At 40.7% G+C, this 16,955-nt stretch overlaps 1 protein-coding gene across 1 annotated transcript in view; it reads left to right on the forward strand.

Moving 5' to 3' along the window:
* LOC142749240 (neuron navigator 3-like) overlaps positions 1 to 16,955 on the forward strand; it is a 508,575-nt gene that overhangs the window by 149,884 nt on the left and 341,736 nt on the right. The window contains exon 2 of the mRNA XM_075856999.1: positions 1,892 to 2,281. Coding sequence (XP_075713114.1) covers positions 2,210 to 2,281 — 72 coding nt within the window. The 5' untranslated portion in view covers positions 1,892 to 2,209. The remainder of the gene's footprint in view (positions 1 to 1,891; positions 2,282 to 16,955) is intronic.

Raw genomic sequence — 16,955 nt, forward strand, 5'->3', positions numbered from 1 at the left:
TATTGCTCTATAGTAACAGCGGCTATAAATGTTATTATTCTGTTGTTGTTTCCCAAGACATTTAGAGCGTTTAATTCCCCTGCAGCCCAAATCTAGATCTTTAGTCAATTATAGTTAAGTTGATTCTTGTGAAGTCTTTTCTGTTCAGTAATTGAATTAAGTAAGCTGCCTAAAGAAAAATAAGTTTGAGTCAAAACATTGCAACAAAAGTAACAGCCTTAGGCTTCGTTCACATCTGCGCTAGGGCTCCGTTCCGACGTTCCGTCTGAGCTTTCGGAATGGAGCCCTGAGAGACCATAGTTGACTACGCTATTGATTCCGTCACAACTGACACAAACGAAAACCATTTGCACCGGATCCGTCATCATTGAAATCAATGGTGATGGAAACGTAAACCTAAGCTCCAACTATTTCCTTTGGTATTAAACCATGGACATAAGCTATCAGGCGAGTCTCCCCAAATGAATTACTTTGGCCATGAATAAACGCGTCGGGAGGATTAAAACATCTAAAGGAGGAGGTTCCCCAATCCCCTTCAAATGCAGATGACTTCTGAATGGGTTCTGAATGGGTAGGGGGCACTGACCCCATTGCTTTTTCTTTTCAAGCAAGGAGTTATGTGGAAAGTTAACCCCACTTTTTCTATGCATGGAGCTTAAATAGAAATATATTAATATACAGTTTCACTATGTCTGCATTCCACTGTTTGATGACTCTACATATGCTCACATTTCATCCTGGATGTTACAGCGTTTTTGTAACAACATACAGTGTCTGAAGTTCCTCCCGGATGTTAAATGCATGAATGCATGGATCCACCATGATTTGTATTTGTCCACTATTTTTCTAAAATATATTTTTTTTATACGGAATACAGTAAAAGTTAAATTTTATACAACTCCGGATCTATTCTTTTTTTTCTTTGCAATTTATACAGGGAATTGTCCAACTATATAGTCTAGGTGGAGGACTTTAAAACCTAACCGCCATTATCTATTACAGAATAGATACAGAATCAATAGCGCAGTCGACTACGCTATTGATTCCGTCAAAACAGCGGAAACCTTACAAAATGGTGGCAAATGGAAACCATTTGCAACGGATGCGTTACCATTGAAATCAATGGTAATGCAAACGGAAAGCTGTGGTTTTCGTTTGTTTCAGTTTGGGTTCCCCTGACGGAAAGGTGCGACGGAACCCATGAACGGAGCCCCGACGCAGATGTGAACGAAGCCTTACCAGATTTTTCTAACGTTTCAGTATGTCCACAATTTAAAAAGCGGCCCCATATTGTTGATCTCATGTGCTTATGTGAGAAAAGAGGTTGTTTTTTTTGGTCTATGTTCATCTATTTAATTGAAGCTGCTCTATGCATGGAAATCTACACTTGTATCTGATCCATAAAGCAGGTCTATCTGTGTAAAATGCTAATAATAAAATATTTATTCAACTACAAATATTATTATTTTTATTATGTTATTAATGTTATAAACAGTTATAACAAAAACTAAATAATAAAAAAGTTCTGTATATTCATATAATAATATAATTTTTAGCATACTTATTTATAATAAGTTTAGTAAAAATATAAAAATAACAGTGGTTACCATGGCAATGCAGGTATGTTATGTGAAAGTTGTATGCAGTCTGTGAGTGTAATGGGCAATGAACGATCATGTAAGCAACATGTTCCTTGTGATGTCAGTACAACCGATTATAAGAGAATAAAAAAGAACAAGAGATAATATTAACGAATCTAACTTTAGATTTGTTTATTACGCTACAAAACTTTTCCATATTTTTCCTCTTCCTTAAGATGGTGTGATTATTGAACAATTTTTGATATCTGTTTAGACAAAATACACTAAATTTCTGTGTCTTATCTCGACAGGTTTATAGATGAAATGTAAATCTTCAGGATGGGACAAAGAGAAGAATGCAGAAGATAGCAATTGAATTTGCAGTTCTAGATGGATGCGGGTCTCATACAGTGGAAGTGTTTTAGACAGATATGCTGATACTGAAGGCTCCAAGACAGGTTTGCAAGGGTTATCGCCTGGGTTTGATAAATGCCTTTTTTAATCATTCTGTGGACTCAGTAAAGTTCGGAGCACTATTGTGATGGAAGAAAAGGCACATCTGTGTATATGTAACGCCCAACTTGTGGATTAGTTGCTGATATCTCTTCCAAAGGGCAAAAATAGATGTGATGGATGTGTCTTCAGAAATGAGCAAGCATGGGAAGAATCCAATAAGTCATAAACTAGAAGATCAAAAGAAGGTAAGATTATATTTGAAGGACTGCTTTTACTTTTTCATGAGACTGGTATTTGCATATTAACTCTAGAAACTTGACTTACAACCCAGCTTAAATTCATTTTTATCAGGTCATGCATGCCAACCCTAGATGTTAGGCCTCATGCACACGACCGTAGTGGTGTGCACGGCCGTGATTTGCGGCTCGGACGGCCGCGTTCGTGTGCATGGGGCCTTAGAGTGATCCTACAAATGATAAGGTTTGCAATATGTTGCTGGCTTGTGACAGCACTAACCCTTTCTATAAACTGACCTTTACTGTTTTTTTTACATTTATAGGGTTAGAATCTGACTATGTGTAAACCAATATTGCGTGTATTATACTGTTGTTCTACCTCTTTTATTAATGAAGCTATAGGCCATTTTAAAGAGGTCAAGCATGTGCGCTGCCTCTTTATTCAAAATCTGTAGGGGTTATGGAAACACAGCCAAGTACAGTGCTTGGTGTGAACATCGCCTTATTGTCAGGTTATCGTATGTACATAACTTAGCCATCTGTTCATCATAGGGAACAATAATAACAATCAATGACCCACTAGCCACAAGTGCTTTTCTTCTCTACTGAAAACATGGAAGCTACTGGTGGCTAAAAGTTCTGGGATTTTTATCATTATCCTTTATGAAGGCTGGATGACATAACTGATGTCTGTTAGTATTAACATAAACTACACTGGTTTCAGATTATATTACCATAGTGAGATAAAGACAAGTAAATATTTAAAAAAATATATATATTTGTTTGAACAAAGTAATATAAATAGGTATATGTAGAGATACATTTTTAAAAATACAGTCCTTATTAGCTATTCCAGAATTGTAAAACATCACTTCCCTCTGTTAAAACAGCGGTAATGCATTTTTCATCTATATAAATTCAAACTTTTATTTAACTTTCGTTATCATTGTAATAAAAGCCGCTTTTATATCTACAATGTTATTTTCTACTCTGAATATATTAGCAAGTGGGCTGCTTTTAATGTATACAATAGGGATACACAAAGTGCTGAGGATTGCAGACTGAACAGTAATATAGAACATCTGTTTATTTGTCTGTTGTTTCTTTTTATACGTAATTAAAATTTCAGTTTAAGTGCACAATTTGTGTTGCTATGACGGTAGTCCTTTAAGGAGTAAACCTACGCTTGGTAATATCCAATTTCCCAATGGCAGTGTTATTTTTCACTGTTGATATTAAAATGTAAAGAAAAATATTTTGTCTGTACGTTGACTTTGCATCCCTTAGGGGTCTGTTCATTTCTGCATTGGATGCTCTGTTAGGGGCCTCCGTCACAGATCCAGACGAAAATACTGGAAACAATAGCGCAGCATGCTGCTCTATTGTTTCCGGTAAAATCACGGGCACCCTGACGGACACCCGATAGAACACATCAAAGTCAATGGAACCGGTGCTTCCAGTATTTTCGCTGTTCTGCTCCTCTGACCGTGCAGAACAATGGAAAGATGTAGGTGTGAACCTGTCCTTAGTCAAATTAGTTCATAGCTAAAAAATGGTGTTGCAAGAGTCTGTTTAACTGTTGACACAATGCAGTCTCAGTGCAGAAAGATGCAACGTCTGCGGCCTCACTATTAAAAAAAACAACTAAGTAAGATTGGAAAAAAAAAGCTTGCAAGATATGTTTCTCTTGGAACTTGGCTTATAAAGCTCATTAATACTTTTTATTTCCTTATTTCTGTATTTATTATATTATCTGTTAATTATGATCTGATCTTAACAGACTGATATGTTGAATGTTGGAATTTACTAAAAAGAATGCACTGGCTAAGAGAATAAGTTATGAAAAAAAATGGTGCTATCAATTATAATGTGTGAGGAATAGTGACATGATGCTCTAGATCTCTTAGTATCAAATATAAACATTCATGTTTCCTCTTAAAGGGAATCTGTCACTAGGTTTGGAGCCACTAAACCACCAGCATGCTGTTATGCAGCTGGCGTTTAGTGTTCCAAACCTGCCCATGTGAAAAACGACAATTTCGGGAATAGTTAGTAAAATAACTTACAACTTACAAAGAGGAGCCCGGGAAAGGAGTCCGGCAACATCGGGCGCATGCGCATTGCGCACATAAAGCCAGGGAGTGTAACCTTCGCTTTACTGCGCCAGTGCCGCTCCCGGGCTCATCTTGGTAAATTGAAAGTTACTTTACTAAATAATCCTGAAACGGACCTAGGCAGGATTGGAACACTAAACCCCAGTTGCATAACGGCATAATGGCATGCTGCTGTCTTAGTGGCTCAAACTTAGTAACAGGTTCCCTTTGAATATACTGTTGCTTCAATGAGGACTTTTCAGCTCTCATAACATGACTGTTTTATTAAATACTTGTATTCCCCCTTGTCTCCCTTGTTAAGAGTTTTTATATACATTTTAATATTTTTGTTATTTAATAAAGATTTATGTAATACTTTTTGATACTATTTCGTCTTATGTACATTAAATTTTGTTGTGAATCACATTTGAAAGGCCTGTTTGAATTAAAGCTCACCATGTACTATTCTATACAAGAAGCAGTGTGTATGTTGTCAATCTGTTTGTTTGCTTGGTTCAGCTTTTTACGCTGTTGTTTATGTTGGCAGAAACACATGTAATTGAGATAAATACTGGTTTGTTGGGATATGTTTTATTCTGGGGCTGAATGCTTTCTTTTGGAGCTTGATAGTTTATATACTTCCTGAATGATTTACTGAAATTCCCTTTTGATAATATACCGCTGAGACACTGGTCTCCCATGTTAATATGCAGTTTACAAGCTATTATTTATTTGCCAGCAGATTCCCTATGCAGTGTAAAGTAAGTCTGTAATTAAGATTCAATGCATCATTAAGCTTTTTCTAGTGTCTATGGCAATAAAAAAAAATCATATTGTATATAGTTTCAGTACTGGCAGCCAAGATAACTATTTATTACTCAAGCGTAATATACTGTAATTGACCGAAAGTTGGATTTTCTTTTTAAATACATAAAATACAGCTATTCTTAAGGGCAATTTGTTATTAAGATGTAACAAGAATTCTGGAAAGCTCGTAAGACTCATAACTAGAAATCACATAATTCTTCCAATTTATACAGCGAAACTTCCTTAATATCGGGGAATTGAAGAAACTGTGAAAAGTATCCTCTGGCAAAACTATAAATGTACTATTTCACGCAAGAGCAACCAGTATTCTTAATCATAGATTTAATTTAACTTGCCAGTGTCTATAGTAGCACCAGTCAACATGCATGAACATCTTGCCAGTTTGCATTTGACATTCAGAAAGCCATCCTCCCTAGGATGGCACAGTGGGTTACCGCTGCTGCCTTACGGCACTAAGGCTATGAGTTTGAATACAAAACCAGTCAATCTGCGTAGAGTTGGTATCTTCTCCTAGAGTTTACGTGGATGTCCTCCAGGTATTCCTACAATGTTTAGGTAAATTGACTTCCATGAAATTAGCCCTAGTGTGTGTACATGAAATGAGTGGAGGATTAGATTGTGAGACAACAAGACCAATGTGAATAAGCACATTCTCTATATAGTCTGGACTATGGTGGAACTAAATAAAAAAACCTGGATATGAATAATACCTTAATTGAATAATTGTTACATATGCAGTGTTAATGTCATGTTAATGTGAATTTATAACACTTACGTTATTCTGGTGTCAAATGCATTCATGAACAAATATATCAAGGTGACCTTGAATACGTCAGATTTGCTGGAAAGTATATGATGTTATTTATCTGTTATGTTGGCAGAACTCAGAAAAAAAGGACTTTAGTAAAACACCATCTAAGCTGCAGAAAACTATTCCTGTAAAGGTAATGAATTCAGACGTTAGCTCACTGCCTCTCATCATATAGAAAAGGATACAGGTTTCTAATGTAGCAGCAGGATTTATGGATTCTACAGGCATCCATATTGCACGTAGGGGAAAGATTCAAGATGTTTGGGGGGTACTGAAATACTTACTACTTAAAGAAAAGTTTTATGGACCAATAGAATTTAAACTTCATTTGCTAGTATACGAAGTACATAGGAAAAACAAAGTTCATGTCCAGTGCTACCAATGAATGCCATCCAGTTAAATGAACTTAATTGTATTTCATAAAACCGTGATAAGCTCTGTACGCAATCTTGCTTACATGTTTCAGGCAGAAGCCTTTAATCATAGCACATTCACAAAATGTAAAAATAAACATTGTAAATTATTCAGTAAAGGAAGACCATATTTTTTGCTAAGATCCAGTGTAGTTATATGGATAGCAATATACCTGACAGCTGCCCCAATACACTGTATATCTATTTTTAATCTAGATCTATCTCCAAAGACTCTTGAGACTCTCTTAGGCTTGATTTATACAGTGATGTCTCACCCAGCAGAATAAACGACTTGAAATTTGGCTGTTGTCCAAATTGAGATGATATGTCACATACTGTACATTGAATTTTTTTTCTTTGTGACAGCTGCTTATTTCTTTACGTCTGTTTTACGAACAGAAAATTTAGATTTTACCTGTGGAAGATTCTATGACAGAGAGACATACATTTATATGCTTCTTCCTTGGAAAACTTGTTATTAGTTTTATGATTATTGAACTATAATTACACAAATATATAATTTACCCTATTGTGCATATTTTCAAATTGCTGACTACAAAACTGACTGTTTTTTGACAGAAAAAAAGGGGGGGGGGAATTTCCTAGAGCTCACCTTGTCACGGGTATGGTAGGCAGCGCGCGGATCCTCGTGTCGGCACACGCAATGGAAACGACAGAAAAAGAAAGTTGGAACCAGCGCTGGAAATGGTAAATCTGTTAAAAACTGGAAACTTCTTCCAAGTTTTAATGTTGCTTTGGTATAAGACAGTGAACAAAAAATGGTAGTGACAGGCGCGTATAGTCCAATGTACAGAGGGTAGTAAGATGATAGGCGGTAGCCTACGCGTTTCAGACCCCTGCTGGGGCCTTAGTCATGGCTTATAGTTTTGAACTATAAGCCATGACTAAGGACCCAGCAGGGGTCTGAAACGCGTAGGCTACCGCCTATCATCGTACTACCCTCTGTACTTTGGACTATACCCGCCTATCATTAACATTTTTTGTTCACTGGCTTATACCAAAGCAACATTAAAACTTGGAAGAAGTTTCCCGTTTTTTAACAGATTTACCATTTCCAGCGCTGGTTCCAACTTTCTTTTTCTGACTGTTTTTTGCTTATAGTTTTCTGATCCTGAAGGGGCCTAAATGGACATAAATATGTAAAGTTTTCTTGTGCAACCAAATAAATCATTGGCTTCATGGATTTAGAACACTTGTTTAGCAGGATTTGCACAAATGCACATTGGCTATAGAAATATCAGAAAATATAGACAGTATAAATAACAAAGTTACAATTTTTGTACTTGTCAGTATCATATGGAAGCAGGATGCTGAAGTTGCTTTGATTATTATCAGAACAGTCATACAACCTCACCAGAAAAAGACTTTCACATAGAAAAATTCTTCTGTAATATATTGGATTTTAAAATGAATTTAGTATTTGAAGAGTATTTTGTGAAGTGGATGTAAAAACATACAATTGAGAAGAAGAAACCATTCTTCTACTACCTAAAATGAATCCTCAGTGATCAGGGGAATCTGTTATCCTTGGTTCAGTTTTTATTGCGGATGTAAAACTTTTGTGACTTCCCTAGGTCTCGAAGCACCTGTGAACTTCATGACGGTCCTTGTATTGGCAGGAAGGAATTCCTCTATGGGACCTTGTGGAGCCAGCCACAACTTTTCAGTTTATAAGTAAACAGTTGCCCGCCTTCTAGCTCATTAGCCACACGTGCCACTCTATGCAGATTAAGTTTTGCATAAAAGTTAGGCAACAGTAACAAGTTATTTGTTGCCTTGGCTACCTGGATTCTAGTATCTATCCAGCAATGCAATTCACATAAAGCTCCTGTAACTGTCCTACAATACATTCTGTGCTGCAAGGTTTCAAATCCCAGACATGCTATAGTATTCCTAGTTTCCAAAGCAGGTCTAAAGCTCAAAACCTGTGTTACTAACTGAGGCCATATTGCAGGAAACTGTTTGCTGTTCTCTTACCCTCACAGCCAATCAAAAGAGCATGCAGATTGAGGTGGAGCTGTGGAATCCAATGGCTGTCAACTATAGTAGCTTGTGCACTAGAGCATTGAATATGGACCCAGGGGAGAAAACATATATAAATTGGTAAACAATCCTACTATACCTGGCATGAAAAATTGACAGACTCCCCTTACACAAGGATATTGACAAGCACGTGAGAACTCTACTAAAGAAAAGTTTTAAAAATGTTGCGCATAAAAAAATGCTTGGTACATTTTCTTGAATTTCTGCGACCAAGCTCTAATTGATGAAATGGGCAGATCTCAGGGAGATGCCTAGAACTGTTTCCAAGTATGACCTTTTATTCCCTTCTATTCTGCTTATTTGATGAGCTTCCTCATCATTTTTCATCACTAAAAGATGTTTTCTATCTCCTGGTGATTTCCACCTCACCAGTGGCTCCAGAATGTATACTGGACAAGCCTGAAGAAGGCCACCGATAAAGAGCTTCTTGACGTACATTTACATTCTATTTTATTTAGTCAATGAGCTTAATCTCACACACCTACATACAGTATTTTGCACTCTTTATTAATTGGCATGGTATTTTTTAATTCCTATTTATACCCAAATCTGAATTTCCTTCTTAGCTACATTTTATTGTCATCTGTGCTATTGTTACCCCCTCCCAAGCAAAAGTAAGTTCAATTAAAATATCTAAGTTCTTTAACCTTTTACTGTTGACAAAACAATATGCATATGACCCTGCTCAATTCCACAGAGGTGCTATGTCTCTCTCTATCTATCGTTTTTAACAAAATAATCTAATGTCTGTCTCCTAATGATGGTACTTTGCAATGCCCGTTAAATTATTTAGACTGTAAAGGTATGCATGGTCTACACTTTGATCTTCCAATGTAGATTGATCAAAGCATCTTAGAAATATCAGAGTAATGCTAATTATACTCCTTAAAGGCTGTCTAATAACTTAAGGTACACAATGTCATTTTTATCCAATAATGCTGTGGTTTATAGAACATATTTTTTACCAGCAGACAGATGAAAAGACTCAAACACATATACACCGTACATATATGTTTGCCCCTGGCCATACAGTTGGATTGACATGATATTTGTAAGAGGGTCAGTTTTTGTTGAGTGTGTGGCCCTTGGCCATGACCTGGTATCATAGCGGTTGTCAACAGAGAATGTAAGTTTATCCCACTTGGGGCAATGACCGTAATGGTTACAAAACGGCACACAGCTTGGCGGTTACAAAATATGACACACAGCATAGCGGTTGCAGTCACAAACAGGCACAAAGCTGGGTTGTTACGGTCACAACTGGGCACTGGGCACAAAGCTTAGCGGTTTCAGCCTCTTAGAGACTGAAACCACAAAGCTATTGTAAAGGATCTGCCAGGCACAGCTTCTGTGTCAACGCCCATAGGTAATCAGTCTGCACCTGCTTCTATGTCTGTGAGACTGACTCCATCTTCCACCACTCAGGATGGCAGGCTTAGGAGTCGGAGAGCCTATCACAGCCTGGCCAGACGGAGCTAGCTCTCGCCCTCTGTCTATTTATACCTGCCTTTCCTGTTCCTCCTTGCTTGTGATTCTTCTCGTTTGGTTTCCTGGCCCTGCTGCAGCTTCTGAACTATTTGACCCTACTTCATACTGACCCTGGCTTACTGACTACTCTCCTGCTCTGTGTTTGGTACCTCGTACACTCCTGGTTTGACTCGGCTTGTTCACTACTCTCCTGCTCTGCGTTTGGTACCTCGTACACTCCAGGTTTTACTCGGCTCGTTCACCACTCTTGTTGCTCACGGTGTTGCCGTGGGCAACTGCCCCTTTTCCCTTAGCTTCTGTGTACCCTTGTCTGTTTGTCTGTCGTGCACTTACTGAGCGTAGGGACCGTCGCCCGTCGCCCAGTTGTACCCAGTTGTATTCCCTGTTGGACACACAGGGAATATCCGGCGGACAACCCATACCAGTGATATCGTCTTACAGCGACCGTGACAAAGGCCGAGGTTCGGCCGAAACGTCTTTACCAAGTCGCTTTCCACCTCAACTTTACCATCTTTTGTTGCAATAAAACTTAAATTTGTTTGCATCTGGATCTTTTGCGTACCTCTGTGTGTGCTGGGGTTATATATTTCCAAGCCCAGTTGTACCCCGTCGCCTAGGGCGGGTCGTTGCAAGTAGGCAGGGACTGAGTGGCGGGTAGATTAGGGCTTACTTGTCTGTTTCCCTACCCCCAGCATTACAGCTATGTACCATCTTAGAGGGTACAGGACTTTGCGGTTTCAGTACTTTAAATAAACGCAACTTGGTATACAGGGTTTACGTTATCTTCTTTTGGCTGGGTGTCTGGTCACTATCTCTCTCTCTAGGAGGGATTCAAAGCCTCCACCTCTGTAACCACTCACACCAGATTGTAAAGAGCCTCCTAGTCATCAGGACCCAAGTCACGGAACGGAGCTCTGACAGACACAAATGGAAACCATAGGTTTCCGTTTCCATCACCATTGATCTCAACGGTGACGGATCCGGTGCCAATGGTTTCCGTTTGTCTCAGTTATGCAAGGGTTCCGTCGCAGAACGTCGGAACTGAGCCCCAGTGCAGATGTGAAGAGAAGCCTAAGATGAAGGTAACTGGTGTGTACCGCTCAGCAGGAGGCTTTCTGGTCTCTGCCCTTTCCGTGACTAACGCTGGCGCAACCCAACTCCTCTACTCAGACCATCCACAGGTCTCTGCTGTACTGCCAGTCCCGTGCTTTGTCTCTTTCTCACATCTGACAGCTGCTCCACACTGTTCCACTCTGATGTGCACTCCCTCAGTACACTACGCACTGTATTCCACGAGGCTCAACACTGCTCTTCCTTAAATATTCTCGCCTCATCTACGTAACCGAGCCTTGCAGCACCACGCTCGCTTAGGCATCTGCATTCATTACCAGAGCCCACTAAATTCACGCATGCCCACCGTGTATGTCAACTAAACATGGCTTGACAATTAAAGGCACAGTGCCAACAAAATAAACTGTAATGCCCATGGCCGCGGGCCGCCAGATTTACTTACCTCCTGACGGCCGTAGCCATGGATCAGTGAGCGATGGTTCCCATCTCCTCCTCAGGAGATGCCAGTGCTCACTTCCGCTTGTGCCCGCTCTTTAAGGGCCAGCACGCACACCTAATTAGCCCATGAGCACCATGGACTATAAGAGGGGCCCAGTCCCTTCCTGCATTGCCTGAGCTTAGTTGTCGTTTACCTATGTTTGTCTCTGCAAATGGTCCCTTAGTGTTTCCTAGTTCCCAGTGTTCCCGTTCCTGCTACCTGTATCCTTTGTCCCGTGCTATCCAGAACCAAGTGCCGTATAGAGTTGGAGTCAAGCTGCGCTAAGTACTACGCCTGTTCTGTTACACCACACCTGGTGTCTGCCTGCTGCCAAAGTCTCACCCGAGCCTGTCTTGCTGTCCGAAGTTGTCATAGGTACACCTATTTGAGCTATAGACTTTGGCCTGTGTCCTGTTGGCCCGCTGCCATACCGTTAAGGCGGTATGGCCCAGTGGGTCCACGCACCCAACGTGACACAAACACACATGAACAGCAACACAGTGCAACTTGTGTATAATAGTGAGGAAACTGTCCAAGTGTGGTTTGTCATTTAAGGTGTCAGCACACTTATGGCAATTTCGACAGTGTATTAGTAGCATCATCAAGACTGGTGCCATCAAAATCACCATGGCCAGTTCAGTTATTAAGCCCTTAAGATTCATGTAGCTTTAGCATTTGCATGGCTATGGATATTATATAAATGCAAGCTTTAGGTAGCATAAGAGCAAAAGGAAGAGATCATTAGAGATGCATATGCTAGCTGTTGGTGAGAGACTATGATAATTCAGCACCTCGAAGGCTATAAAAATGTAAAGTAAGAATTGTACTGCTTTATTTGTCAGTGTTATCTTAAAGAAGCTCTGTCATCATACACTTCTCATTGTTCCAGCCCAGCTTCTTTCACTGCACAATCACGCTGTGCACAATCACGCTGTGCAGTGAAAGAAGCTGGGCTGGAACAATGAGAAGTGTATGACGCTGATTGGTCAGCGTCATACACTTCTCTTCACAACGCCCAGTTGGTAAAAAGTAAAACACGCCCAGTTGTCTATTAAGAAACGAATTAGCATAAATCTAAAAATTTTATAACTTGGTCAAAATTGATGGTTTTTCAAAATAAAAACCACTGCTGTTATCTACATTACAGCACCGATCAGATTATGTATCATATAGGGCACTTATAATGTGGGGACAGAGCCTCTTTAAGTTCCTTTTACATGTTCCAAAGATCGGGGCAAAGTAGCGCTCATTCACGATAATTGGCCCATGTAAACATTACACCATAAAAATGGTTGTTTATTGTAAACCTGTGTAAACATGGGAGGTGCTGCCGACAAGATGTAAAATATATGGGTTGTTATAATGAATAGAACTAAAGGAAAATTGTGCAAAAAAACCTCCAATATCACCATCATTTCTTGTACCGGAAATGAATAATTGGTAGATGTGTGTATGACTTCGTTTATTAGCAACATACATGTTCTTTTTGTAATACTGGTTAAAACTGAAATTGTATTTTCCTTAGACCTTATGCACATAAACACATTTTTCTTCAATGTGCTTTCTGGATTTTTTATGGGTAGCACACTGAGCCATTAATTTCTACGGGGCCATGCACACATCAGTGTTTTTTGCAGATCCAGTTTCCTGTTCTGTAAATTACAAAACATGTCTTATCCCGGTCCTTTTTTGTGGACCCGTGCCGCCCATTCAGGTCTATGGATCTGCAAAAATAACGCACAGCAGGCGAAAGCCATTTATGTGCTGTCCTCATTTTGCAAGAACATACATAGGAAACGCCCTTATGGCCGTAGCACCGGCGGCCAGTTATTGCCAGCATCTCTCTCCTGCCAGTTGCCGTGGCCGGCAGACTGTCTACTCACCAGCGTCTCCCTCTTCCTGCTCAGGAATGCCGGCGCGCTCGGCTTCCTGCCTCCCCTCCTGCTCTATGTGACCGTAGGGTGCGCGTGCACATGCTCTTGCTGTGCCATAAGGGGCCAGTAAAAGAGTCCCCATCCTATCCCTGCACACCGAGTAAGCCAGCCTGCCCTCTGAACCAGTGCCTGGACAAACCTTGTGTTATCCTGCAAAGATTCCTGTATCCTGTTTCCCTTATTCTGTGCCTATATCCAGTAATCCACCACAAGCCTGTGTCAAGTAATCCGGCACCAGCCTGTATCCAGTAATCCGGCACCAGCCTGTGTCCAGTAATCCGGTACCAGCCTTTATCCAGTAATTTGACACCAGGCTTTATCCAGTAATCCAGCTACCTGTTACCTGCCTGTATCCAGCTACCTGTTAACTGCCTGGATCCAGCTGCCTGTTACCTGCGTGTGTCCAGCTACCAATTACCGGCCTGTGGCCTGTTATCTGCTGCCAGCTGCTACTCTAATCTGTGGAGTAGTCCAGAGGGTCCACAACCCACTGGATATTACAACGGTGTTGTAAAAGAGAGTGATTGTACGCTTTTGCAGAGCTTCTAAGCCAAAAAAACGCCCAAGATGCCCAGTATTGATCCAGAGCATAGGTGTATGCTGTCAATATCACCGTGAGAGAAGCCAGTACAGGAGGGCAATATTCGCAGGTTTTTTTGACACGGTGAAAAGCTAAAAGTCACCAGAAACCAAAGCTAGCTAAGCAGAGGAATCTAACAGCTGTAAAAGCATTTGAAAATAGTGCCAGAGTGACCTACCTTTGGGTGTTTTCAGGGGGTGTGACAAGATAGTGATAATTTCCTCCCTCCATTTTTTTTGGCAGAGTGCAAAAAAACGGATGACACATGGAAACAACACGTCCGTAATACACAAACATACGGAATGGTTGCAAGAGCCACTCGGAAGCATTACGGACTCAAATGTGAACACTAGGATCCGTAGTCTGTGGTCCGATCAATGGCAACGGTCGTGTGCATGATGCCTTACTGTAGTATAGTCATTATAATACATATATTTTTATTTTGGATATGTTCCAATTTACTGAACTACACTCCATTTTTATTTTATGATATACCGTATTTTTCGGACTATAAGACGCACCTGACTATAAGACACACCCAGGTTTTAGACAACAGAAAATAGGAAAAAAATTCATATTTTACTTCTTTTACAAAGAAAAAACGATTGGTTAAAAAAAAAAATTTGTACAGTTTCACCACATTCTGAGAGCCATAACTTATATTTTTCCATCGTTTGAGCGGTGTGAGGGCTTAGTTTTTGCGGGACGAGCTGTAGTTTTTATTAGCACCATTTTTTTGGTACATACGATTTATTTATCACTTTTTATTTCATTCGTTTTAGCGCGATGGTGACCAAAAGACAACGATTCTGGGGTTTTACATTTATTTTTTTTACACCGTTCACTGTGAACGCGTGAGCCCGCTCCATACATCATCCCCTCCCCGCTCCATGATGTGCCGGCACATCACGGGTCGGGAAGGGGTTAAGTACCGAGCGGTCAGGGGGCCTGACACTGCCGGGAACCCTGACTGCCAACTATAAGGCCTTATTCACACGAACGTGTTTTACGTCCGTGCTACACACATGATTTTCACGCGCTTCGCACGGACCTATGTTAATAAATGGGGCTGTTCAGACTGTCAGTGAATTTCACGCAGCGTATGTGTGCTCTGTAAAACTCACGACATGTCCTATATTTGGCCGTGTTTCGCGCAGCATGCACCCATTGAAGTCAATGGGTGCGTGCAAATCACTCTCGGCACACGGAAGCACTTCCGGGTGCCGTGCATGATTCGCGCAACAGTAGTAAAATCAGTGAATGAAAACATAAAAGCACCACGTTCTTTTCTGTTTGTAAACATAAAACCAGAGTGTCATAATGATGCCGGCTGCGCGAAAATCACGCAGCCACGCACCATATGCTGATGCCACACAGACTTTTTGCGCGCGCAAAACGGACATGTCCATGTGAATAAGGTCTAAGACACAGGGACTTTTTAGCAAGATTTATTCTTGCTAAAAACTGCGTCTTATAGTCCGAAAAATACGGTACTTACTTTATATTAATTAGCGAGATGCTTTATATCATTGAAATGCTAAACATTCAGTATCTGTTCGTCTGTCAGCAACTTTAAAACCAAAGCAGTGGTAATGTTTCTATAGATTTTCATGTCACTTTTGAAATGGGAAACTACAAACACCTCCTGGGGGATTCAGAGATGTGGTTTACAAAGCTAAAACGGTGTCCTCAATAACTCCAAATATATCATCCCAGAGAGGAGAGATTTATGAGGAACAGCAAAAATGTATTCCTGATAAAAATGCTGAGCATTTAACCTCATTCTGTTTGTTTGTAACTCTCCGGAATGTGTGTTTATACTAATAGTGTAACAAACTGAGACAGAAATTACTCTTTATCCGGAATGGGGATATAACTCAAAACAAAATGAAATCCATTATTAAAAATAGTGCAGAAAGCAAGTTATTTAAGACGTGAGACCTGCAACAAATAATACAGGCCCCATGCACACGAACGTAAAAACACCCGTAATTACGGGCCGTAATTACGGCACGTTTTTACGGGCCCTTGGACTTCTATTGGCCACGAGTACCTCCCCGTATGCTTACGGGAAGGTGCCTGTGCCGTTGAAAAATATAGAACATGTCCTATTTCATGCCGTTATTACGGCACGGGCAGGCCCATAGAAGTCTATGGGGCTCCCGTAATTACGGGTGACTACGTGTTCTGCACCCGTAATTACGGGAGTGTTGCTAGGCGACGTTAGGGGATAGTCACTGTCCAGGGTGCTGAAAGAGTTAAACGATGGGCAGTACCTGTTTCAGCACCCTGGACAGTGGCTTCCGATCACAATATAAATCAACGTGTAAAAAAAATAGAAGTTCATACTTACCCAGAACTCCCTGCTTCTTCCTCCAGTCCAGCCTCCCGGGATGACGTTTCAGCCCATGTGACTACTGCAGCCAATCACAGGCTACAGCGGTCACATGGACTGCCGCGTCATCCAGGGATGTCGGGCTGGATGTCAAGAGAGGGACGCGTCACCAAGGCAACGGCCGGGTAAGTATGAATTTATTTTACTTTTACTGCGGAAAGGGCTGTCCCTTCTCTCTATCCTGCATGGATAGAGAGAAGGGCTGCCGATTACTGCAGTGCAATTTTGCAGCAAAAACGTGCCCGTAAATACGGGTGGAATACTAGTGACACCGGACCCGTATTTACGGGCACGGGTCCATGAATACTGGTGCAATACGGGTCGAATACGTGTGAACAAGGACCCGTATTTACGCCAGTATTTACGGGAGGACAAAAATACGTTCGTGTGCATGAGGCCTGAGGCTGGGTTCACACGTGCACGTCCGTTACAGCTTAAATTACGGAGCTGTTTTCAGGAGAAAACCGCTCCTGAATTTCAGACGTAATGGCATGTGCAGGCGTTTTTCGCAGCGTCCATTACGAACGT

Source organism: Rhinoderma darwinii, chromosome 3 (genome assembly GCF_050947455.1).
Source record: "Rhinoderma darwinii isolate aRhiDar2 chromosome 3, aRhiDar2.hap1, whole genome shotgun sequence".
Taxonomy (NCBI): domain Eukaryota; kingdom Metazoa; phylum Chordata; class Amphibia; order Anura; family Rhinodermatidae; genus Rhinoderma; species Rhinoderma darwinii.